The sequence below is a fragment of the Rhinichthys klamathensis genome, unplaced genomic scaffold, assembly GCF_029890125.1.
Source record: "Rhinichthys klamathensis goyatoka isolate OS25496 unplaced genomic scaffold, OSU_Roscu_1.1 h1tg000394l_1, whole genome shotgun sequence".
Taxonomy (NCBI): domain Eukaryota; kingdom Metazoa; phylum Chordata; class Actinopteri; order Cypriniformes; family Leuciscidae; genus Rhinichthys; species Rhinichthys klamathensis.
The window spans coordinates 561778-589309 of NW_026606896.1; the positions used below are offsets into that span (position 1 = coordinate 561778).

Below are 27532 nucleotides of genomic sequence, written 5' to 3' on the forward strand. Positions count from 1 at the left end.
AGAAGGTTCTTCCACAGGTGCATGGCAAGAGAGAACATTAGATGTGATGTGGACGAAAACCTGTGGCCTGATGCTAGAGAGAAGCAGGATTAGCCCCTCAATTATTTGTTAGAATTACAGTATGTACTTTTAGTTTCTACCTTTTTTCTCATTACTGTAATTTCGTAAATTACAGTACTACAGACTATTGAAGCAAACTGCTCATTTTCATTTACCTTAAAGAATTGTTATGTTCTAAAAATGTAAATAAATCATGTGAAAGAATGTCAATCTTTTCATTGAAGAAAATATTACTTTCTATGAAGTCACTGAAATTGTTCAAACTGTAAAGATGAAAAGTTAGTATTTTCTGTATTGGTGTTTGATGCTAGTGTTTTTACTCTCAGCGTGTTCTGAGTGACAGTGTGTGTTATCTCAGTGAGGGTTGTGTAGTGTTTGGCTGCACTGAGCCTGTTTTGAGCCATGTGTTAAGAGTTGTGTTGCTTTGAGTGAGTTTTGCAGGTGATGTGAGCTGTTTAGCGCAGGGGACTGTTGGTAGTGCAGACTGTAGTTAGAGTTTTGCACATGTAGCTCCAGTTGTGCTCACTGTCGTTTAGCAATCGAAAAAAACTGTAAATAGAAAATGTGCTTAATAATTATCACAATGCAAAAAACTAATGCACCTAAAAAAATTATTATTTATAAAAAATATATTATTTTTCATTGCATTCTAATTAGTGTATGTGTTATTTAAATCAGCATAAATTTGCAATGTTATAAATAAAAATGCAAATATTTTATAATTTAAATAGCAAATAAATCTGACATTAAACTCATTAGAATCTGATTATTTTGAATTACAGTAATGAGATGTAGAGAGAAAATGTGTTTAATTATCACAATGCAAAAATCTTAATGCACCCAAAAAGGCTTCATTTTATTTATGAAAAACTAATGATATTTTTCATGAGATTCTAATTAGTGTAATTGTTTTTGTATTTTAAATCTGCATACATTTGCATAACAATAAAAACAAAGTATTTTACAATTTAATACAAAAATTACAAATACTCATAGATTATTTTGCATTACAGTAATGAGATAGACGAGGGGAAAAGTGCTTAATTAGTACAATGCCAACATCTTAATGCGCTAATAAATCTTAATTTTCTATACCTGATAATATATTAAAACACTTACGAAATATGACTGTGTCTTAGTTAGTCACAAATAAATCAGGTTTATTTCTGAAGTTCTGCAAACAGAAAAACTCACCACTCAAAACTAGTTTAATAACTATAACTCTGCTTTTATGTGTGATCAGAATCAGAAGTTTCAAACCCTGAAGGAAAGCAGAATCTGAACGCGTCTCATCCAAAATAAAAGTTCGTGTTTACATAACATATGTGTGTGTGTACTGCGTTTAATTATTTTGAATAAATAAATACACACACGCATGTATATTTTTAGGACATATTTGCATGTATATATTGTATATATAATTTATATTATATATAGAAATATAAATATATTATATAGAAATAACACATTTTTCTTAAATATACATGCATGTGTGTGTGTGTGTTTATATATACAAAATAATTATACGCTAGGGTTGGGTATCGTTTGAATTTTAACGATTCCAATTTTGATTCTGTTTGTCATTCCAATTCTTATTGATTCCTAATTTCGATTCCAACAAGGTAAAAAAAAAACGTAGATATCATTATCAATAGAGATATCACCGTAGGAATCGAATTTTTAATTTTATAAAAATTTGTTATAAAATTCGATTTTCGATTCCCAACCGTACACACTGTAGACACAAACTTTTGGATGCGATTAATCGTTGCACAGCCCTAAATTTGATGAAGTTTGCCTCATTGATTGTGTTATCTGTGAAGCTGCTGGGAAACGAGCTGTTCTGGAAATAAAGCGTCCTTCCTCACAGACACCTGAGTCTCACCTGGCTCTCTCTGGGTGAAGGTGTAGACGTGGATGCGAGTGCCGGTGCTGCCCGCGTCGAACATGATGCCGTAGAAGATCTGACTGGCGTTAGCAGGACGACTGAGCGAAGGAAGAGCGTTCCCGCACCCCACTGAGAAACCAGCGGAGGAAGAGGAGGAAGAGGAGGACACCTGGATCAGCAGCAGCAGCATCAGCATCTTCATCATCACTGGAGGAAGACAAGACACACTGCCAGACTCTGACGGGGTTTATATATCACACACACTAGCAGATTATTACCGTAATTAACATAAACATGGCATTTCCCACCCTGAGGGACTTCCACAGATGATCTGTCAGCACACCTTCAAATCCATCAATACATCCATCAGTCAAATACAGGACTGAACATGTGCATGAACAATAACCTCAGACATTACAACACACACACACACACACACACCTCAGGTGCAGCTCGCCGAAATCACTGGGTTTTCTTGCATGTTTAGTGTTCCACTGCAGAATCAGCATTAAACTCTGCTGAACTCTCACATTCTACTCGTTTTTGCAGTCAAACGCTTTTAATCCGAGGTTTTATACTTTATGTCAATCACTTGCGGCGGTTGTTGTTTATTAATTGCTCACTAACGCGCTAAAGTTACACCCAAACCTTTGACTAGTTGAGTTAAACCTTTAAAACACGAGTAGAAGCTCACTAACGCGCTAAAGTTACACCCAAACCTTTGACTAGTTGAGTTAAACCTTTAAAACACGAGTAGAAGGTTTGAATGTGACTCAGATTATGAGTCCTGGGCGTCTATGTCGCGTTTATGTGTCGATTTATGATTTATTGATTGTAACCAGCTCGTGTTTTTGGCTGAACTGGAGTTTGATTGACAGCAGCAGGTGATGACGTGCAGCGTGTGGGCGTGGCCAGAAATAAGAGACAAACACGTGATGTTTGGAACCAGCAGCCCTTCCGATTAGTGTAATACATTTATATTTTATTTAAATCAGCATATACATTTGCAGTACAATAAACACAGCCATGATGTATAAATATTCTACACTTTAAAGTTGGAATAGAAATGATGCAGGCTTCAGATTAACCAACATAAGAAAATGAATGACAATTTCCATCAAAACAAACATGTTTGAGCACAGAAAGCTCAATTCATATACATTTCTCATCGATTCTGTTATGAAATTTTTTTTATGATTTTTTTTGTATAATTTTTGCAATTCATGTTGGCAAAATGAGTGTATATTAACGCGTATAGTATAACTCTCTCTCACACACACACACACACCCCTCTCTCCCCCTCTCTCTCTCTCTCTCTCTCCCCCTCTCTCGTCTCAGGCTGTTGTGTTGGTTGACTGGTTCCCATAGCAACCCAACACAACATGGAGTTCCTGCACTGGAGTTGTCAGGATGTGGCGCTCTGGATCGAGTCCATCGGATTCCCCCAGTATAAGGTCAACTATATTTCAACATATTATTATAAATATAGTGATTAGAGGAGGAGAGGTTATTTATAATGAAAAGGTAACACACTTCACACTGTTATCTTGTGTGTTTAGTTCTCCTCCTCTGTAAAGTTGATCTGTGTGTTGATATGATTATGAGCATCAGGCGTTTCCTCATCATTACTCAGCTGAGCTGCGTTTGCATCATGTCAGCAGAAGATTCACTGGCTCATCTTTATATTTTATTAAAAATAAGTAATAAAAATTTTATTAAAAAAAAGTATATAATAAGTGTATAGCTGAAGTATAGTGGAAGAGGTGTGCATGACACTGAACTGAGTAAGTGTGATGTGTGTTTCCCTCAGGCGTGTTTCACGGAGAACTTCATCACAGGCCGAAAGCTGGTCCACATCTCCTGCATTAGCCTTCCCAAACTGGGCATCAGCGACTTCCAGCACATGAAGGCACAGCACCACCAGCACACACACACATTATTGAGTTAAAGTCATGATGTTTTCATAAAGTCATACATAAATGTCACATTTTAATACTGGAAATATGTTCTGAGATTTAAACTGCATGACGCATAAAAAATAATATATCAGTTTTGGGCAATTTATCAATGTATCTAGCAAGCATCCAGAACATAGTAGGAGCAACGCCCTAGCAACCACCCATAACATATTAGGAAACACATAGCAACGCCCGTGCAACCACCCATAACATATTAGGAAATGCATAGCAACGCCCGTGCAACCACCCATAACATATTAGGAAACACATAGCAACGCCCGTGCAACCACCCAGAACATATTAGGAAACGCATAGCAACGCCCGTGCAACCACCCAGAACATATTAGGAAATGCATAGCAACACCCTAGCAACCACCCAGAACATATTAGGAAATGCATAGCAACACCCTAGCAACCACCCAGAGCATATTAGGAAAACACATAGCAACGCCCTAGCAACCACCCAGAACATATTAGGTAACACATAGCAACGCCCGTGCAACCACCCATAACATATTAGGAAATGCATAGCAACACCCTAGCAACAACCCAGAACATATCAGGAAAACACATAGCAAGGCCCTAGGAACCACCCAGAACATATTAGGAAACACATAGCAACACCCTAGCAACCACCCAAAACATATTAGGAAACGCACAGCAACGCCCTAGCAACCACCCAGAACATATTAGGAAACGCAAAGCAATGCCCTAGCAACCCTCCAAAAACAGATTAGGAAACACATAGCAACACCCTAGCAACTGCCCTTAACACATTAGGAAACACATAGCAATGCCCTACCAACCAACCAGAACACATTAGGAAACACATAGCAACGCCCTAGAAACCAGCCAGAACACATTAAGAAATGCATAACAACGCCCTAAATGGAAATGCATAGCAATGCCCTAGCAACCACCCAAACATATTAAGAAAATACATACCAACATCCTAGCAACCACCCAGAGCACATTAGGAAACACATAGCAACAGCCTAGCAACCACCCAGAACTCCTGAAACTGCTCATTAGCTTCATGGCGTTGAGTTGGACACACACACACACACACACACACACACACACACACACACACACACACACACACAGATGTCTGTCTCTGCTGATGTGTGTGTGTGTGTGTGTGTGTGTGTCTCAGACCATCTCCGCTAAGCTAGCAGAGCTGCTCGGGGTCTCGGAGCCGCGCTGGAGTCGTAGCGTAGCGGATCCTCCTCGTGATGACCTGACAGGTTTCCTGAAGAAGAAGAGCAGGACCGGCCAGCACACAGATTCCCTCACATACCAGCAGTTCCTCATCAACAACAGCAGATAAACCCAGGAACGTGTTATTTCTCCCGCAGCTTCTGCTATTAAACTGAGGATTAGAAGATGTTCAAGCTTCAGGCATCATAAAACAACTCATGAAACAGAACAGAATGTAAATGATTTACGGAAATAGAAATGGAAATACGTGTCTCGAAAAGAGGCTTTCATGTGTCAGTGTGTTTTACTCTAAAAATTATTATAATTTAAGAGTTTAAAAGCAACAAAACATGCATTTATGGCTCAAAACCTCATAGATATGACATGAGAGGACAACTGATCTCCCCTACATTTATAAAATTGCTTATGCTTGAATGCTCAAATTCTGCAAGCCAGAGTTTTATTTAAACAAAACAAACTACAGTATTTTAATCTTGAAGGAGACGTTTGCTGTAATCTGCAGTTTGTCATGAGGATCCACCACTGTAAACACATGATCACACACACACACACACACACACACACACATACACTGAGAAAACAGACATGCGCGATCACATGCATGTTTTATTGATCTCCGATATATGAGCTGATGATGATGTGTCTCCTGACATCAATCAATCAATCAATCAATCCCACCCATCTGACAGCATCTGGCTGTTTATCTGCGATCTGAGTCGGCGCATGTCTCCAGAAAGGCGTTTTCTCTGAGAAACCGCTGGAGAAAGAACAGAATCCGCTAGTCCTACTATGGGGAAGGACTGGCACTTAATATTCATGAGCCCGCGCCTCGCCATTGGAGGAGAAGAGCTCAACGTCAGCATGACCAGATTAATATTCCACATCCGCGTTTCCCCATTGGACGATAACAACGCGAGTATTATACAATATCGGTAACATTTTAGAGTAAGGTCTCATTTAGTAAATGCATTGAACTAACAATGTTTGTTAATAAAAATACAACAGTTTTTTGCTTATTTTTTAAAAATGTATTAGTAAATGTTGAAATGAACATTAACTGAGTGTAATAAATGATGTATTGTTCAGTAATGATAAGTACTAATGTTAACAAATAAAACCTTATTGTAAAATGTCACCGCAATATAAACACTAATAGGCTACAATAAATAACAATATGTAATTATTTTGTATTTCATTCCTATTGGAATGCAACCAGATAACGCCAAAAAACATACATTGAGTATAAATATATATATATATATATATATATATATATATATATATATATATATATATATATATATATATATATATATATTATTACGTTACATATATTTATATGTTACGTATATATAATATATATAGGCCTACAATATATATAACGGGTAATGTCTAAACGTCAGCATTGTTTGATTAATATTCCAGAGCGAGCCGTCCAATTGGACGGACTGCAGCATGACCTAATGAATATTCATGAGCCTCGCCCTCGCCGTGCTAGGATTGGCGGACTGGGCGCATCACTGTAATGCGGAGAGGCGATCCTGCCTGCGGGTTTATTAGCGCACATCTGATGAATATAAGATCGACACCGAGGGTTTAATCACTCACAGGTCACACAGATGTGGAAGAGCACCAGGAGAGAGGGATGCGAGAGGCTCTGATGTCCAGGGATATATCTGGGTCATCTGGAAGAAGAAGAAGAAGGAGGAGGAGGAGGACCTGCTGAAAATGCGGTGACTTGGAGATTTCTGTGGGAAAACGCGCTTTGCCTTTATGAAGCAAAGCTGATCCTTCTACAGGTAAATCATGATGATAATAATAAATGATTTTATTCCCGATGGATCCTCATCATTGCATCCGTCTGTCCTTTAGATGCGTTATTATTCCAGACGCGTCTTCATTTCCCCAGATCTTAAGAAAGCTGATGCAAATAACATTATGAACGCAGTGCCGTTACTCTGCAAGGTCAGTATCCCGTTACTGCACGCGGAACGGATGCATGTTTGAGTATTAATAAATGATGTGTTATTATATCTCTGGAATCTCCGTGTTATTGTGAGTGCAGTTTGCACTGGTTTGAGTGGCAGCTCGAGGTAAGTCCCAGTATGAGCACTGGCCTTCAGCCGTGTCGGTATGTCGGATTCATGCTCGAAGGAAATTATATTAATTTAGCTTTTGCAAGAAACACTGGATTGTGCGTGTTTGCGTTTAATAGCGGGCTCTTCTATTGGTCGATTCACCTTCAGGGGTTTGAAACGGGATGGATCGATTTTATCTTCAGGTTCTAAAGGGTTAAAAGCCTCGAATCTTAAAAAATGTTTTTATGAATCTACCTATAATCAGTGCTTGATTTGTGCTGTCTGTTTTTAGGCTTTTAATGTGATTAAACTGTATTTCCTGAGTAGAAGCCATTGGCATTATATTGGTAACATTAGTTTCTTGTTATATAAACTGGTATAACATTTAAAATAAGTTCAGGATGATCCTGTTAAAGGGACAATCCAGCTGAATACGAATATTGTCATCATGTTGCACTGTACGAGATAGTTTGAAGGATGTTGGGAATCAAACAGTTTTGAGGGACTTCCGTCATATTGTTTGATGAACAGTGGAAGACCATGTGACCCGAAACTCTTTCAGTTTCACTCAAAAACTCATTCCAGGAGTACACTGTAGATACTGTGATCCATCCATGAGTGTGTGTGTGTGTGTGTGTGTGAGTGAAGAGTGAAGAGTGTGTGTGTGTGTGTGTGTGTGTGTGTGTGTGTGTGTGTGTGTGTGTGTGTGTGTGTGTGAGAGAGAGTGTGTGTGTGTGAGAGTGTGTGTGTGTGTGTGTGTGTTTGTGTGTGTGTGTGTGTGTGTGTGTGTGTGTGTGTGTGTGTGCAGTCGCTGTGTTCATCATTAATGTCTGTCTGTCGGGTCGCTGTCAGTCACACACACACACACACACACACACACACAGTAATAAGAGAATAGACTTCACTTCTCGCTTAGAAAACGAGTTCTGCAGAAGAGCTGATAATAACTGATGATCTCTGAATAATGCGGATGAAGGTTCTGATCAGAAGGCTTTATCTGATGAGGAAATCACACAGAAACATAACCTACAGTTAATCATCAGTTCCTGAACCTCAACCCAAACATGAAGACCAGAGAGCACAGAACGCTCTCAGAGTTACAGACCAGGAACATTAGCATTAGTTCTCTGGTCGTTAATAATCTTCTCAGAACATCAGCACTAAACATTATTCATACATCGTTCATGGACCGTTTTTATTTCGGAAACGGTTTCAAATGTTGCTACTTGAGAACGTTCTGAGAATCTTCAAAAGCAACATCCCATAATGATGTTTGAAGATCGAAACACTGGAGGAAACGTTCAAACATTATTATGGGAACGCTACTTTTGAAGGTTCTCTGAACATTCTGAAACAACAACGTATACTCACCTAAAGGATTAGGTGGTTTGTTTCATTAGTTATCGTCATGTATTGACGGGGACTTGATATGCTGAGTCTTTTGATATGTTGAGTTTTTTTTTTTATTTTATCCTTTTGTGGAGGGGGCAGGAAATATAAGATATTCTTCATCCTGCCTCCTTTTCATCATGGTATTATAAATTACAAATATGTAATTTAGTAAGTCAATGGAAAATATACATGAATGAAATAAATAAGGATTATTAGGAACACCTGTTCAATTTCTCATTAATGCAATTATCTAATCAACCAATCACATGGCAGTTTCTTCAATGCATTTAGGGGTGTGGTCCTGGTCAAGACAATCTCCTGAACTCCAAACTGAATGTCAGAAGGGGAAAGAAAGGTGATTTAAGCAATTTTGAGCGTGGCATGGTTGTTGGTGCCAGACGGGCCGGTCTGAGTATTTCACAATCTGCTCAGTTACTGGGATCTTCACGCACAACCATTTCTAGGGTTTACTAAGAATGGTGTGAAAAGGGAAAAACATCCAGTATGCGGCAGTCCTGTGGGCGAAAATGCCTTGTTGATGCTAGAGGTCAGAGGAGAATGGGCCGACTGATTCAAGCTGATAGAAGAGCAACTTTGACTGAAATAACCACTCGTTACAACCGAGGTATGCAGCAAAGCATTTGTGAAGCCACAACACGCACAACCTTGAGGCGGATGGGCTACAACAGCAGAAGACCCCACCGGGTACCACTCATCTCCACTACAAATAGGAAAAAGAGGCTACAATTTGCAAGAGCTCACCAAAATTGGACAGTTGAAGACTGGAAAAATGTTGCCTGGTCTGATGAGTCTCGATTTCTGTTGAGACATTCAGATGGTAGAGTCAGAATTTGGCGTAAACAGAATGAGAACATGGATCCATCATGCCTTGTTACCACTGTGCAGGCTGGTGGTGGTGGTGTAATGGTGTGGGGGATGTTTTCTTGGCACACTTTAGGCCCCTTAGTGCCAATTGGGCATCGTTTAAATGCCACGGCCTACCTGAGCATTGTTTCTGACCATGTCCATCCCTTTATGGCCACCATGTCCCCATCCTCTGATGGCTACTTCCAGCAGGATAATGCACCATGTCACAAAGCTCCAATCATTTCAAATTGGTTTCTTGAACATGACAATGAGTTCACTGTACTAAAATGGCCCCCACAGTCACCAGATCTCAACCCAATAGAGCATCTTTGGGATGTGGTGGAACGGGAGCTTCGTGCCCTGGATGTGCATCCCACAAATCTCCATCAACTGCAAGATGCTATCCTATCAATATGGGCCAACATTTCTAAAGAATGCTTTCAGCACCTTGTTGAATCAATGCCACGTAGAATTAAGGCAGTTCTGAAGGCTAGAGGGGGTCAAACACAGTATTAGTGTGGTGTTTCTAATAATCCTTTAGGTGAGTGTATACTCAAGGATTAACTTGATTCCCTCTTTGGACCTTTTTTGGTTATAGGTCAGCTCGATTTCATAATGCGCAGCTAGCTCTAAAAATTGTTCTTTAGTCATTACATATAACAACTCCTCAGACGGAGTCTGCACGAATGACTCAATAACATCGGTTGCCATAATTCACAGTAATTGAGCCCACAAAACACCGCTCAGCAAATATCTCACACAAAATTTAAACAAAAAATCTGGGTTTATTTTAAGGAAACTAAACCATACCCTCAAATGATGTAGACCCTGATCCCTGATCTTCAGCTGGCCCAAGACTGGGTACTTACGCACTAAATCCCGCAAGTTTGGAAAGACGACCAATTGCCGAGTCGCCCTCCAAACCTCGGGTGTGCCGAGCCAGCCAAAAATAACAAACTAAAACAAAAACCCTACGTGTCCGAAAACACGCACTATACCTATACATGGGAAGGTTTGTTCCTTTATACACCCCAAACTAATTATGTTATAGAGCCTAACAATCTAACGGAGCGGTCCAACTTTACCAATTTACAAAATAGGCGGATAATATACAAATGTAATCCATTCACATATCCTACCTTTATCCTCCTTCAAAGACAAAGTTTTTCCAAACAAAAAATTCGCACAAATCCAAACACAAATTTTAGTTCGACGAGCCTCCAATTGTTACGCCCTTAATAGGGAGCAACAATGAAGGAGGAGAAAGCGTTTTCGGCGGTTACAATACTCTCTTTATTTTCACATTCTTCAAACTATTATCAATACACCGCAACGCCGAGCAACATCTCGGTCCTGGCCAGGGATCGAGGAAACAGACAGGAACGCTCCCGAGGACGCCAAACAGCAAGCTCTTATCGACAGGCACACCTGTGCGTCCAATCCGGCTGATTACCCCCAGCACACACACACACACACACGGCAGAAAACACAATACAGCCGTGACAGTAGCAACATTTAAAAACGTTCACATAACCAAGAAAAAACGTTTTAGAACATTTTAAAAAGTATATGTTTTGAACGTTCAGAAATAACGTTTTAATAACTTAATGGGAATGTTAGCAAAACGTCCTTAAAGTATGTTTGTTAGCTGTGGAGAGGAGGAGTTTACATAAGAAAGAGCAATAATGAGCAATAATGAGTTATAATGAGCAATAATGAGTTATAATGAGCAATAATGAGTTATAATGAGTTATAATGAGTAATAATGATTTATAATGAGTAATAATGAGCAATAATGAGTTATAGTGAGCAATAATGAGTTATAATGAGTAATAATGATTTATAATGAGTTATAATGAGCAATAATGAGTTATAATGAGCAATAATGAGTAATAATGAGTAATAATGAATTATAATGACTAATGAGTAATAATGAGCAATAATAAGTTATAGTGAGTTATAATGAGCAATAATAAGCAATAATGAGTAATAATGAGTATTAATAATGAGTAATGATGAGCAATAATGAGTTATAGTGAGCAATAATGAGTTATAATGAGTAATAATGATTTATAATGAGTTATAATGAGCAATAATGAGTTATAATGAGCAATAATGAGTTATAATGAGTAATAATGAATTATAATGACTAATGAGTAATAATGAGCAATAATAAGTTATAGTGAGTTATAATGAGCAATAATAAGCAATAATGAGTAATAATGAGTATTAATAATGAGTAATGATGAGCAATAATGAGCAATAATGAGTAATAATGAGCAATAATGAGCAATAATGAGCAATAATGAGTAATAATGAGCAATAATGAGTACTGATTTATAATGAGTAATAATGATTTATAATGAGTAATAATGATTTATAATGAGTAATAATGATTTATAATGAGTTATAATGAGCAATAATAAGCAATAATGAGTAATAATGAGCAATAATGAGCAAAAATGAGCAATAATGAGTAATAATGACCAATAATTAGTAATAATGAGCAATAATGAGTATTAATGAGCAATAATGAGCAATAATGAGTAATAATAAGCAATAATTAGTAATAATGAGCAATAATGAGTATTAATGAGCAATAATGAGTTATCATGAGTAATAATGATTTATAATGAGTAATAATGAGCAATAATGAGTTATAGTGAGTTATAATGAGCAATAATAAGCAATAATGAGTAATAATGAGTATTAATAATGAGTAATGATGAGCAATAATGAGTAATAATGAGCAATAATGAGCAATAATGAGTAATAATGAGCAATAATGAGTAATAATGAGCAATAATGAGTAATGATTTATAATGAGTAATAATGATTTATAATGAGTAATAATGATTTATAATGAGTTATAATGAGTTATAATGAGCAATAATAAGCAATAATGATAATGAGCAATAATGAGCAATAATGAGTAATAATGAGCAATAATTAGTAATAATGAGCAATAATGAGTATTAATGAGCAATAATGAGCAATAATGAGTAATAATAAGCAATAATTAGTAATAATGAGCAATAATGAGTATTAATGAGTTATAATGAGCAATAATGAGTAATAATGAGTTATAATGAGCAATAATGAGTAATAATGAGTAATAATGAGTAATAATGAGTAATAATGAGCAATAATGAGTATTAATGAGTTATAATGAGCAATAATGAGTTATAATGAGCAATAATGAGTAATAATGAGTTATAATGAGCAATAATGAGTTATAATGAGCAATAATGAGTAATAATGAGCAATAATGAGTAATAATGAGCAATAATGAGTAATAATAAGCAATAATTAGTAATAATGAGCAATAATGAGTATTAATGAGCAATAATGAGTTATCATGAGCAATAATGAGTTATAATGAGTTATAATGAGCAATAATGAGTAATAATGAGCAATAATGAGTATTAATGAGTTATAATGAGCAATAATGAGTAATAATGAGTTATAATGAGCAATAATGAGTAATAATGAGTAATAATGAGTAATAATGAGCAATAATGAGTAATAATGAGTTATAATGAGCAATAATGAGTAATAATGAGTTATAATGAGCAATAATGAGTAATAATGAGTTATAATGAGTAATAATGAGTTATAATGAGTTATAATGAGCAATAATGAGTAATAATGAGTTATAATGAGTTATAATGAGCAATAATGAGTAATAATGAGCAATAATGAGTATTAATGAGTTATAATGAGAAATAATGAGTAATAATGAGCAATAATGAGTAATAATGAGTTATAATGAGTAATAATGAGTAATAATGAGTAATAATGAGTAATAATGAGCACTAATGAGTAATAATGAGTTATAATGAGCAATAATGAGTAATAATGAGTTATAATGAGCAATAATGAGTAATAATGAGTTATAATGAGTAATAATGAGTTATAATGAGTTATAATGAGTAATAATAAGTATCTGTATGTTTATTCCTGAAATGCAGTGGTTTGTCTGGACTCTTGCAGCTTCACTGTTTGTGAATGTTTCGGCTGTAAATCTGTTAGACGGCCTACAGACGTAAATATTGGAAACATTTGTTTCGTTTGAGATAATCTGTTATAAGATTCAAATAAGTTCTGGATGATCCTGTTAAAAGGATTATTCAGTCCAGCTGAATATGAATATTGTCATCATGTTGCACTGACTGTCCTTCTGTTAAACACAAGAGAGATAGTCTGAAGGATGTTGGGAATCAAACAGTTTTGAGGGACTTCCGTCATATTGTTTGATGAACAGTGGAAGACCATGTGACCCGAAACTCTTCTTTTTTTTTTACTTCATGGGAATGGTACGAAACTTGCTAAAGGTTTTGGCTCTTGCTGTGTGAACACACACATAAATCATGGGCATGATCTGAACAGGTTTAATGGTGCTGTGAACAATAGTCCCACTTGTGCTCCTCGCGGTCAGAAATGCCGCATTGGAAATGAATGGAGAGTTTCCTCTAGTGGAAGCGTTTGGAACTGCAGCCGAACACACTCTCCCTGAACGCTCCTTTACTGAGAGATCAGCTCACATGCGGAACACACACTTGCTTAGCTTTATGGCTTTGGTTGTCTTGCAGTTTTACAGTAAAACGTGATTTTGAAAATATATATTGCATATAAAAATTGAAAATAGTATTTGTGTGCATTTTTCATAACAATAAACGTAAAATTCTGTAACTTTTTTTAAGTTCACTTTTTAAAACTTTTTTCACTTCAGCAATAATCTGACGAGTGTCGTCTTTGAAAAGAGATCAAACTTCAGTCTGTCGCTCTAAAGCGTTAGAGATTCTCCACAGTTTAAGATGGACATTTCATTTTCAGGGCTACGCTCAAAAAGTGAATAAATGGATTATAAATACAGCGTAAATATAATTTAGTAGGCTACCATAAAATCCCCCCAAAAAATACAAAATATTTAAATAAAATAAAAAAGCAAAGTAAAATATAGTACATTCATTTCATTGACAAAAAAAAGAAAAAGTGTAATTTTTGAGCGCCACGCGAAGAGTTTGTGAATCGCTCATGCGAGTGCGACCGCATCCTCACTGTCCGAGTGTGTCCAAACACACAGATCCACCGCGAGACGAGTGTGTCCAAACACACAGATCCACCGCGAGACGAGTGTGTCCAAACACACAGATCCACCGCGAGACGAGTGTGTCCAAACACACACAGATCCGTCACGCTGCTTCTCTCTCGGTGTGATGGGGTGTAACAGACACAAAAACAGCACATTCACAGCGATGCTTCTGAGGGGAAGCTGAACATCAGACGCCTTGCTAATGCTAATGCTGGCAGCTGGTCTGAACGCACCACACACACACACACACTCAATAAAGCCCTGATCGGAAGCTCATTTCATATGCAGAGAGTGTGACATCATCACCCGCCTATTAAACACGGACAAAACCCAGTCGGTTTATTACAACGATTCAATGAATGATATACACCAGTCTAACGTTCTGGATTGATTTTTAATGTTTTTAAAGAAGTCTCCTGCTCACCGAAGCTGCATTTATATGATAAAAAAAAGTAATATTGTGTAATATTACTCCAGTGTAAATCAGCTGTTTTCTATGTGAATATACACTCACCTAAAGGATTATTAGGAACACCATACTAATACTGTGTTTGACCCCCTTTCGCCTTCAGAACTGCCTTAACTCTACGTGGCATTGATTCAAATGTTGGCCCATATTGATAGGATAGCATCTTGCAGTTGATGGAGATTTGTGGGATGCACATCCAGGGCACGAAGCTCCCGTTCCACCACATCCCAAAGATGCTCTATTGGGTTGAGATCTGGTGACTGTGGGGGCCATTTTAGTACAGTGAACTCATTGTCATGTTCAAGAAACCAATTTGAAATGATTGGAGCTTTGTGACATGGTGCATTATCCTGCTGGAAGTAGCCATCAGAGGATGGGTACATGGTGGCCATAAAGGGATGGACATGGTCAGAAGCAATGCTCAGGTAGGCCGTGGCATTTAAACGATGCCCAATTGGCACTAAGGGGCCTAAAGTGTGCCAAGAAAACATCCCCCACACCATTACACCACCACCACCAGCCTGCACAGTGGTAACAAGGCATGATGGTTCCATGTTCTCATTCTGTTTACGCCAAATTCTGACTCTACCATCTGAATGTCTCAACAGAAATCGAGACTCATCAGACCAGGCAACATTTTTCCAGTCTTCAACTGTCCAATTTTGGTGAGCTCTTGCAAATTGTAGCCTCTTTTTCCTATTTGTAGTGGAGATGAGTGGTACCCGGTGGAGTCTTCTGCTGTTGTAGCCCATCCGCCTCAAGGTTGTGCGTGTTGTGGCTTCACAAATGCTTTGCTGCATACCTCGGTTGTAACGAGTGGTTATTTCAGTCAAAGTTGCTCTTCTATCAGCTTGAATCAGTCGGCCCATTCTCCTCTGACCTCTAGCATCAACAAGGCATTTTCGCCCACAGGACTGCCGCATACTGGATGTTTTTCCCTTTTCACACCATTCTTAGTAAACCCTAGAAATGGTTGTGCGTGAAAATCCCAGTAACTGAGCAGATTGTGAAATACTCAGACCGGCCCGTCTGGCACCAACAACCATGCCACGCTCAAAATTGCTTAAATCACCTTTCTTTCCCATTCTGGCATTCAGTTTGGAGTTCAGGAGATTGTCTTGACCAGGACCACACCCCTAAATGCATTGAAGAAACTGCCATGTGATTGGGTGATTAGATAATTGCATTAATGAGAAATTGAACAGGTGTTCCTAATAATCCTTTTAGGTGAGTGTGTATAGTAATTCTCACAATTCTGACTTTATATATCGCAATTCTGACTTTATATTTCGCAATTCTGACTTTATATATCGCAATTCTGACTTTATATTTCGCAATTCTGACTTTATATCACACAATTCTGCTAAATAAACTCAGAATTATCTTTTAAAATGTTTTATTCTGTGGTGGAAACAAGTTTCCATACTTAACGTTCACATAACCACGCAAAAAAAAAAAACGTTTTCAAAACATTAAAAAATCTGGATGTTTTGAACGTTCAAATAGCATTGAGAAATAATTAATGGGAAGGTTTAGAACACGTTTTTGTCATCCGAGACCGTACAATACAATTCCACACATGATTAAACACTCCCCAATTAAACATTCATAATCTTAGCAAAGAACCATCCTAATCAAAACCGAAATGTTAAATCTTGTCAAGGACTTTAGAGTCATCCAGAGAATACGCTTCTCCTCCAGTGCAAGTTAATGAGGAACATGAGGAACTATGAAGAGCCGAGCGAAATCACTGACGTGTCTCTCCATCTGTGTTCATGCTTTCTGTTTCAGACATCAGAATAATTCTGTCTTTCATCTCACCAAACACACAGATGAAAGCATCAACATGATCATAACAGAGACAGAGCATGAGCTTTAGTGTAAATGTGGCCCAAAGCTCCAGACATGCTGTTCTGTGAGAAACTGTCGTTTGCACATGATTATTAAAGATAGCAGAAAAACAATCCTGGAGTCTGTAGCTCGTGTGTTACGCTCCTGAAAACACATCTGTCTTCCTGTAAAATAGACTTATTAATGAATAGAAATTTAAATACATATCGACGACTCGTGGGGTCACATCCACATTTTTTTTTACACTAAAATAACTATTAAAAAAGCTAAATAAAGGAAAAATAAAGGAAATACTTCAATGCAAGACTGACAAATAAACAATATTCACTCTGAAACTGCTAGTAAATTTCACAAATAATTACTTAGAACACTTTTTTTAACACAACATACTCTAAGTCATTGCGTATAGTGTACACTACCATTCAAAAGTTTGAAGAAGTTTTTAAAGAAGTCTGCATTTATATGATCAAAAATACAGTGTAATATTACTCCAGTGTAAATCAGCTGTTTTCTATGTGAATATACAGTAAAGTGTAATTTATTCCTGAATTTTCAGCATCATTACTCCAGTCTTCAGTGTCACATGATCCTTCAGAAATCACTCTAATATAAGGATCTGATGCTCAAGATACATTTATGATTATTATCAGTGTTGAACACAGTCATTTTTGTCAATGCATTTTATTTTTCAGGATTGTTTAGTGAATAGAAAGTTATCTTTTTGAAATAGAATCTTTTGCAACATTATAAATGTCTTTACTTTCACAATTTAACGCGTCCTTGCTGAATTAAAGTATTAATCTCTCCACACTCACGTTTTCTCACGTCTGCTTTCCCACAGGTCGTTTAACCGACACCAGCAACCCAGATGGAGATGCTACTCGTTTATCTGATGGTTGCTGTAATGGCGCTGAAAGCCCAGAAGATCCAGGTTTGCCCGAAGCGCTGCATCTGCCAGGTTCTGTCCCCCAATCTGGCAACCCTGTGTGATAAAAAGGGTCTGTTGTTCGTCCCTCCGAACATCGACCGGCGCACCGTCGAACTCAGACTGGGGGACAACTTCATCACGGGAATCAAGCGCAAGGACTTTGCCAACATGACCAAACTGGTGGACCTGACTCTCTCGAGGAACACCATCGGCTCCGTCACGCCTCACGCCTTCAACGACCTTGAGAACCTGCGCGCGCTTCACCTGGACAGCAACCGCTTGACACATATAACCAACGACACGTTTAGCGGCATGTCAAAGCTGCACCATCTAATCCTCAATAATAACCAGCTCACACACATCCACATCGGAGCGTTTAACGACCTCCTGGCTCTCGAAGAGCTCGATTTGTCCTACAACAACTTGGAAAGCGCGCCTTGGATCGCGATCCAGCTCATGATTAGCTTGCACACTTTAAACATGGATCACAACATGATCAACTACATCCCTGAAGGAACGTTCTCCGGGCTTCAGAAGCTCAAGCGACTGGACGTCACGTCCAACAAGCTGCATAAGCTTCCGCCCGATCCGGTTTTCCAGCGCGCAGGAGTTCTGGCGACATCAGGCGTCTTGGGTCCGTCGTCGTTCGCGTTGAGCTTCGGGGGAAACCCGCTGCATTGTAACTGCGAGTTGCTGTGGCTTCGACGGCTACGGCGCGAGGACGATCTGGAGACATGCGCGGCGCCACAACATCTCGCCGGACGCTACTTCTGGACCGTTTCCGAGGAGGAGTTCTTGTGCGAGCCGCCGCTAATCACTCGACACTCGCAGGAAACCCGTGCGCTTGAAGGCCAGCAGGTTTCTTTACGATGCAAAGCCCGCGGGGACCCGGATCCCGTCATACACTGGATCGCTCCCGACGGCAGGCTAGTGTTCAACTCCAGTCGGACCGTCGTCCACGCCGACGGAACGCTGGATATCCTGATCAGCACGGTGAAGGACTCGGGGTCGTTTACTTGTGTTGCATCAAACCCGTCTGGGGAGGCTCAGCAAACGGTGGAACTGACCATCACGAAACTCCCGCACTTCACCAACGACACCAGTTTGGTCCAGGAGCCGGACCCGGGATCCTCCGACATCGCCACTTCTGCCAAGACCGAAGCCGGCTCTGCCATAGGCAACACTAAGGGAGGGCAGGAGAAGAGAGTCCTGATCTCTGACATCACCGCTTCCTCGGCGCTGGTGAAGTTCAACTTCCAGAGGAATATTCCCGGGATCCGGATGTTCCAGGTCCAATACAACGGCACTTACGACGACTCGTTAGTGTACAGGTAAGGCTGTTGGTTAAGAAGATACACCCTTTAGGCAAGACACTGCATGCGGAACTAGCTTTTTCATCCACTGGGCAATTTTGAGTTTTGCTTTTATAAAATACACTTTTATCACTCTTTATCTTTATTTGCATCTGTAGATTTAAATTTCAGATTTCAAAATCTTTAGCCAAAGCCACTTACAAATGAGGAGAGCAATAGAGGCAGTGAAACTAACAATAGGACAAGTGCTGTGACCCTTCCCAGTTCAGCCTAACACAGAATAGTTTATTTTATTTTATATATATAGATATAGAGTAGAAGAGAAAAGAAAAGAAAGTGTTAGTATTAATGGATCAAGTGTTGCAGTCAACATTTACTCACACACACCAACATTTACTCACACACACCAACATTTACTCACACACACCAACATTTACTCACACACACCAACATTTACACACACACACCAACATTTACTCACACACACCAACATTTACTCACACACACAAACATTTACTCACACACACCAACATTTACTCACACACCAACATTTACTGACACACACCAACATTTACTCACACACCAACATTTACTCACACACACACCAACATTTACTGACACACACCAACATTTACTCACACACACCAACATTTACTCACAAACACACACCAACATTTACTGACACACACCAACATTTACACACACACACCAACATTTACTCACACACACCAACATTTACTCACACACACACCAACATTTACACACACACACCAACATTTACTGACACACACCAACATTTACACACACACACCAACATTTACTGACACACACCAACATTTACACACACCAACATTTACTCACACACACCAACATTTGCTCACACACACCAACATTTACTCACACACACACCAACATTTACTCCCACACCAACATTTACTCACACACACACCAACATATACTCACACACACCAACATTTACTCACACACACCAACATTTACTCACATACACCAACATATACTCACACACACACCAACATTTACTCACACACACCAACATATACTCACACACACCAACATTTACTCACACACACCAACATTTACTCACACACACCAACATATACTCACACACACCAACATTTACTCACACACACCAACATTTACTCACACACACACCAACATTTACTCACACACACCAACATATACTCACACACACACCAACATTTACTCACACACACCAACATATACTCACACACACACCAACATTTACTCACACACACCAACATATACTCACACACACACCAACATTTACTCACACACACCAACATTTACTCACACACCAAAATTTACTCACACACACACCAACATTTACTCACACACACACCAACATTTACTCACACACACACCAACATTTACTGACACACACCAACATTTACTCACACACACCAACATTTACTCACACACACACACATTTACTCACACACACACCAACATTTACTCACACACACACCAACATTTACTGACACACACCAACATTTACTCACACACACCAATATTTACTCACACACCAACATTTACTCACACACACCAACATTTACTCACACACACACACCAACATTTACTCACACACACACCAACATTTACTGACACACACCAACATATACTCACACACACCAACATTTACTCACACACACACCAACATTTACTCACACACACCAACATTTACTCACACACACCACCATTTACTCACTCACACCAACATTTACTCACACACACCAACATTTACTGACACACACCAACATTTACTCACACACCAACATTTACTCACACACACACCAACATATACTCACACACACACCAACATTTACTCACACACACCAACATATACTCACACACACCAACATTTACTCACACACACCAACATTTACTCACACACACACCAACATTTACTCACACACACCAACATATACTCACACACACACCAACATTTACTCACACACACCAACATATACTCACACACACACCAACATTTACTCACACACACCAACATTTACTCACACACACCAACATTTACTCACACACACCAACATTTACTCACACACACAAACATTTACTCACACACACCAACATTTACTGACACACACCAACATTTACTCACACACCAACATATACTTACACACACCAACATTTACTCACACACACCAACATTTACTCACACACACACCAACATTTACTCACACACACACCAACATTTACTTACACACACCAACATATACTCACACACACACCAACATTTACTCACACACACCAACATTTACTCACACACACCAACATTTACTCACACACACCAACATTTACTCACACACACAAACATTTACTCACACACACCAACATTTACTGACACACACCAACATTTACTGACACACACCAACATATACTCACACACACCAACATTTACTCACACACACCAACATTTACTCACACACACCAAGGACACCAACATTTACTCACACACACACCAACATTTACTGACACACACCAACATTTACTCACACACCAACATATACTTACACACACCAACATTTACTCACACACACCAACATTTACTCACACACACCAACAATTACACACACACACCAACATTTACACACACACACCAACATTTACTCACACACACCAACATTTACACACACACACCAACATTTACTCACACACACCAACATTTACACACACACCAACATTTACTCACACACACCAACATTTACACACACACACCAACATTTACACACACACACCAACATTTACTCACACACACCAACATTTACACACACACACCAACATTTACTCACACACACCAACATTTACACACACACCAACATTTACTCACACACACCAACATTTACACACACACACCAACATTTACACACACACACCAACATTTACTCACACACACCAACATTTACACACACACACCAACATTTACTCACACACACCAACATTTACACACACACCAACATTTACTCACACACACCAACATTTACTCACACACACCAACATTTACTCACACACACCAACATTTACTGACACACACCAACATTTACTCACACACACCAACATTTACTGACACACACCAACATTTACTCACACACCAACATTTACTGACACACACCAACATTTACACACACACCAACATTTACTCACACACACCAACATTTACACACACACACCAACATTTACACACACACACCAACATTTACTGACACACACCAACATTTACTCACACACACCAACATTTACACACACACACCAACATTTACTGACACACACCAACATTTACACACACACACCAACATTTACTGACACACACCAACATTTACACACACACCAACATTTACTCACACACACCAACATTTACTCACACACACCAACATTTACACACACACACCAACATTTACTGACACACACCAACATTTACTCACACACACCAACATTTACTCACACACACCAACATTTACTGACACACACCAACATTTACTCACACACCAACATTTACTGACACACACCAACATTTACTCACACACACCAACATTTACTCACACACACCAACATTTACTCACACACACCAACATTTACTCACACACACCAACATTTACTGACACACACCAACATTTACTCACACACCAACATTTACTGACACACACCAACATTTACTCACACACACCAACATTTACTCACACACACCAACATTTACTGACACACACCAACATTTACTCACACACCAACATTTACTCACACACACCAACATTTACTCACACACACCAACATTTACTCACACACACCAACATTTACTCACACACACCAACATTTACTCACACACACCAACATTTACTCACACACACCAACATTTACTCACACACACCAACATTTACTCACACACACCAACATTTACTCACACACACCAACATTTACTCACACACACCAACATTTACTGACACACACCAACATTTACTCACACACACCAACATTTACTCAGACACACCAACATTTACTCACACACACCAACATTTACTCACACACACCAACATTTACTCACACACACCAACATTTACTCACACACACCAACATTTACAGGTTTATTCCGATCGATATTCTGAAGGTTTTTACTGAGGGGTTTGTTTATATATAATTCTCCTCATATTTATTTAACATTTTATTCCTAAAAACATGGCGAATATGTATTTTTACAGTCAGTTGACAGTATTTTCTGATTTATGGAGTGATAAAAAGAGAAATCCAAAATCCGCTCAATAAACTCGAATATGTCAATAAAATCAGACAAGAATTTTGAACCTGGCTTTATCCACTGTTCAGATTTATGTTCTGGAACTTTGAGTATTTAATTAGAAAATGCCTCATTTGCATATTTAAACAACATTTCAGAAAACTTGTAATACAAAATATTTAGCGATTCTAAATGCATTGAATCAACTGAGAGAGTAGAGAGATATCTATCAGTTACACGTAATCATTACTTCAATGTTCATTGTTTGTGTTCACAGCGGGACGAGTGTAGTCTCACCAATCCCTGAACAAATCACTCTTAGAGATGGTAATTAAAGCTCTCTACTGGTTTGTTCATGACAGCATGTAAAGATACACATTATTAGTTTAATCTGTCGTACTTTTCTATTATTATTTAATTCATAGTTAAAGCCTATCATTGGGTGAGTTGACATACGTTTTATGGAAGTTATCCAACTAAAATTAAAAATGAAATGTTCAAATGCTAAAATAATCTAATTCTCAGACAGTTGCTCAGATGATGATCTTTTGTAATACTTGTTTAAAAGTGATTTGCCATCAAATCATCATTTACAATTGGACTTTAATTTCTGTCTCTTTTTTCTTCCTCAAAAGGTTTTTTATTAAATTCTGGACTATTACAAATATAATATACTAATAATAATAATTAGTTTTGTCGTTTTCATTTGATTTGTAGCTGATTATTATTTAATTTATAGCTAAAAAGAAAAGGTACAAGTCCTTAAAACATTATTTAAACACCTTTTTATGGAAGTTTCTCCTAATAAAAAAATAAAAATAAATCAAATATCCAGATCCTCAAATAATCAATTTCTCAAAAACAGATGCACGAATAATAATTCAAATGGTTTTGTTGGACTTTGAAAGCGTCTAGTGGCGTCATTTTATACGGTTATTTTGTCACTCAATGGCGTTTTTCGGTTAATTAAGTGCGTCATCTGAGTATTTAAAGTGCACTTTTTCTTCTAATTTTCCCCACTCACACGGCTTACACTACGAATCGCGACGCACCGTCAGTGCTACACTAGCTTTGCTCATCGCTAGTGCTAGCCGATGTTTGCTGATCGCTGTTCCTCTGTTCGCAGGATGATTCCTCCGACCAGTAAAAGCATCACGGTCAACAACCTGGCGGCCGGCACGATGTACGACCTCTGCGTGCTGGCGATCTACGACGACGCCATGACCACGCTAACGGCCACGCGCGTGGTGGGCTGCGTGCACTTCTCCACGGAGCCGCAGTACATGCGCTGTCACTTCATGCAGTCGCAGTTCCTCGGCGGCACCATCGTGGTGATCATCGGCGGCGTCATCGTAGCGTCCGTCCTGGCGTTCATCATCTTCCTCATCGCGCGCTACCGCGTGTGCCAGCCCGACGGCGCGGACAAAGCCGTGGAGCTCGGCGACATGCGCTCGCAGTCTCAGGTTTGCGGCGTCATCAAGTCCATGTCCAAGCAGATTCTGGGTCCGGATGCGTGTCGGAAAGTGTCGCCGGAGTCGGAAACCGTCCCGGCTAAACCGTCGAATTGCACCGTTAGCACATCCGCGGCTAGCCATAGCTGGCATCCGGCGTCCCCGAGTCCATTGCGTTCGGTGCGCGACACGCAAATCAACATAGAGCCGCCGGACAACTCCAACAAGAACAACTCGGCTAAGGTCCGCCACCCCACCGTACGCGCGTACTCCACCATGGTGACGCCGGCGTCCCGGAGAGCACAGCTCCAGAACCTCCACCAGTACAAGACGGTGCCGGTGGGATGTGTCCGGGTTAGCCGGCGTCACTCCCTCAACGTAGAGACATATAAACACCCGTATACGGGTCTGAAGCATCCGTCCGCGAGCCTGAGTCGCTCCCAGCGCAGTCTATCCGTGAGCGGGGGGGATATCCCCAAGATGGCCGCCGGAGAGAGACCGAGGTCGGCTCTGACCCAGTCGGAGTGGGTTCTGGAAAGCACATTATAATGGAGGATTGTGCACTTCACTTGTGTGGGACACCTGATGTGTGTGTGTGTTACTGCAAATGATCCGTCTTGTTTTTTACAGCACAAATATCTAAACATTCTTAAATCAAGATATTTAGTGGAGAAGAAGCGAAACGGCTGAAAAACCCATCGAAATTGAGTGAGTTTGAGCTTAAAAGAAGAACAAAAATCTGCCATGGGGTCAGAAAAATTATTTTAATTCAAAGAGAAAATTATATTTGTTCTTCTTTTAAGCAGATTTTCATACATTTATAAAGAGGGGGTTGATTATGATGTCACTTGTCTCGCTGTAGTGAGTGTGTGATGTTGCTGTTTGAGCGTAAACAACGTCTGCACAGTTACGACTCAAAGCTCAGAGCAAAGGGAGAGATTCGCTCGTACAGAAATCACTTTTTAAGGACTACAACAACCGGCTGGAAGAACTACACGAGCTTCCTCCCGGGTTAGTGACATCACCAACCCTAACATTTACATATCAAGACAGAATATGCTAATCAATGACTAGAAGATAACTACTCATCAGATACATAAACTCATCAACTAACCATTCAGAAATGTTGCTTCTACATGTCGTCACTTCTTCTTCTAGAGTCTCTCCATCTTTCTGACTCCGGTTTGAACATAAAAGGCTAAACGTTTTTGAAATGTTCAGTGTGTGTATGTGTGTGAGGTAATCTGAGCTGCTAACACACACACACACACACACACACACACACACACACAAGCTCTTGTAGCTCCGCCCCCTTCGCCAGGAGCAGCAGCTCATTTGCATTTAAAGGGACACACACGCACAAGCTCTTGAAGCTCCGCCCCCTGTGCCAGGAGCAGCAGCTCATTTGCATTTAAAGGGACAGACTCAAAAACGGTGTGTTTTTGCGCACCCTCAAAAAGTGACAACTTTAACATGCTATATAAAAATATCTGTGGTGTTTTTGAGCTAAAACGTCACATACACACTCTGGGGACATCAGAGACTTATTTAACATCTTGGGAAAGTGCATTATACCCCTTTAAGATTCAATATCTTCAGTCATGCTTCTCCTCCAGTGTATCCTGATGTAAGAGTGTTTAGATGTCAGTGCTGGAGAGCGAGACAGAAACTGAGGAGGAACGGTGTGTGTGCGGTGTCGTCTCACACACTCGAGGATCAGAAACTGAGGAGGAACGGTGTGTGTGCGGTGTCGTCTCACACACTCGAGGATCAGAAACTGAGGAGGAACGGTGTGTGTGCGGTGTCGTCTCACACACTCGAGGATCAGAAACTGAGGAGGAACGGTGTGTGTGCGGTGTCGTCTCACACACTCGAGGATCAGACTTCGAGATCGGACAGATCAGAAGGACAATGGACAAGCCCATGTTTTTTAAAGCACAAATTAAATACTGTTTCCTGCATATAGTAAAATAATACTATGACTTGTATATTTCTTTGTTTTATGGAATAATACAGACACTGCATACAAACATGTTACGTTGTGTAAAATAAAATGTGAAAATGATTCATGTGTTCATATTGATTTATATGTTAATTGTGGCTTGCAATGCGTCATGCTTCCGATATAAATTAGTTTTCTAATGAGAGTTAAACTTTCTGCTGAAATGTTTTAATACGTAAATCAACGGATTCGTGATTTTGAAGAATCTGAGATGTTTTGCTTACGTCTCCATTAAGTTATGAAAACGTTATTTCTGAATGTTTAAAATATTTTTTTCTTGATTATTGTTACATTTTGCGAACATTAAACAGCATTTAACACCAAGTACAAGAACTATAACTATATTAGCGCCAATACATGATATTTCTCTGTTTATTATAAGCGCTGCCTCTTTAAGTCTCTGTCTCTTTAAAGCAGGATGGATTCTGATTGGCTGTCAGTGTTTGTATCGTTCATCAACGGGCCTTTTATTGAACATTGCATTTTTATATTTAAAAACGCTAGCGTTCTGAGAACATTATTAAAACACCAAAAGAACGAGTTCATAACTTTTGAGAGAATGTTCAGTGTTAGCTAGAAATGGCTTTTGCGATCCGCTGCAGTTTTACATTTGATATTTAAAAGTAAATGGCAATAAATCTCACTGTAAAAGGCACTCGTGATCAAACGCACTGTTTCAG

At 39.2% G+C, this 27532-nt stretch overlaps 2 protein-coding genes across 2 annotated transcripts in view; one reads left to right on the top strand and one right to left on the bottom strand.

Moving 5' to 3' along the window:
* entpd5b (ectonucleoside triphosphate diphosphohydrolase 5b) overlaps positions 1 to 2165 on the bottom strand; it is a 53460-nt gene extending 51295 nt beyond the window's left edge. Inside the window, exon 1 of the mRNA XM_056234396.1 lies at positions 1946 to 2165. Within this exon, the coding sequence (XP_056090371.1) occupies positions 1946 to 2153 (208 nt within the window). The 5' untranslated portion in view covers positions 2154 to 2165. The remainder of the gene's footprint in view (positions 1 to 1945) is intronic.
* A 4445-nt stretch (positions 2166 to 6610) lies between these two features.
* Positions 6611 to 25597, top strand: lrfn5b (leucine rich repeat and fibronectin type III domain containing 5b). Its single transcript, XM_056234393.1, has 3 exons — positions 6611 to 6926; positions 17721 to 19138; positions 24526 to 25597. The coding sequence occupies exons 2-3, from the start codon at positions 17748 to 17750 to the stop codon at positions 25397 to 25399; spliced, it is 2265 nt and encodes a 754-aa protein (XP_056090368.1). The 5' UTR covers positions 6611 to 6926; positions 17721 to 17747; the 3' UTR covers positions 25400 to 25597.
* Positions 25598 to 27532: the final 1935 nt, after the last annotated feature.

Coding starts and splice junctions, on each gene's coding strand:
- lrfn5b (XM_056234393.1), top strand. CDS start 17,748: ATGGAGATGCTACTCGTTTATCTGATGGTTGCTGTAATGGCGCTGAAA. Junction 19,139..24,525: donor GACGACTCGTTAGTGTACAG/GTAAGGCTGTTG, acceptor CTCTGTTCGCAG/GATGATTCCTCCGACCAGTA.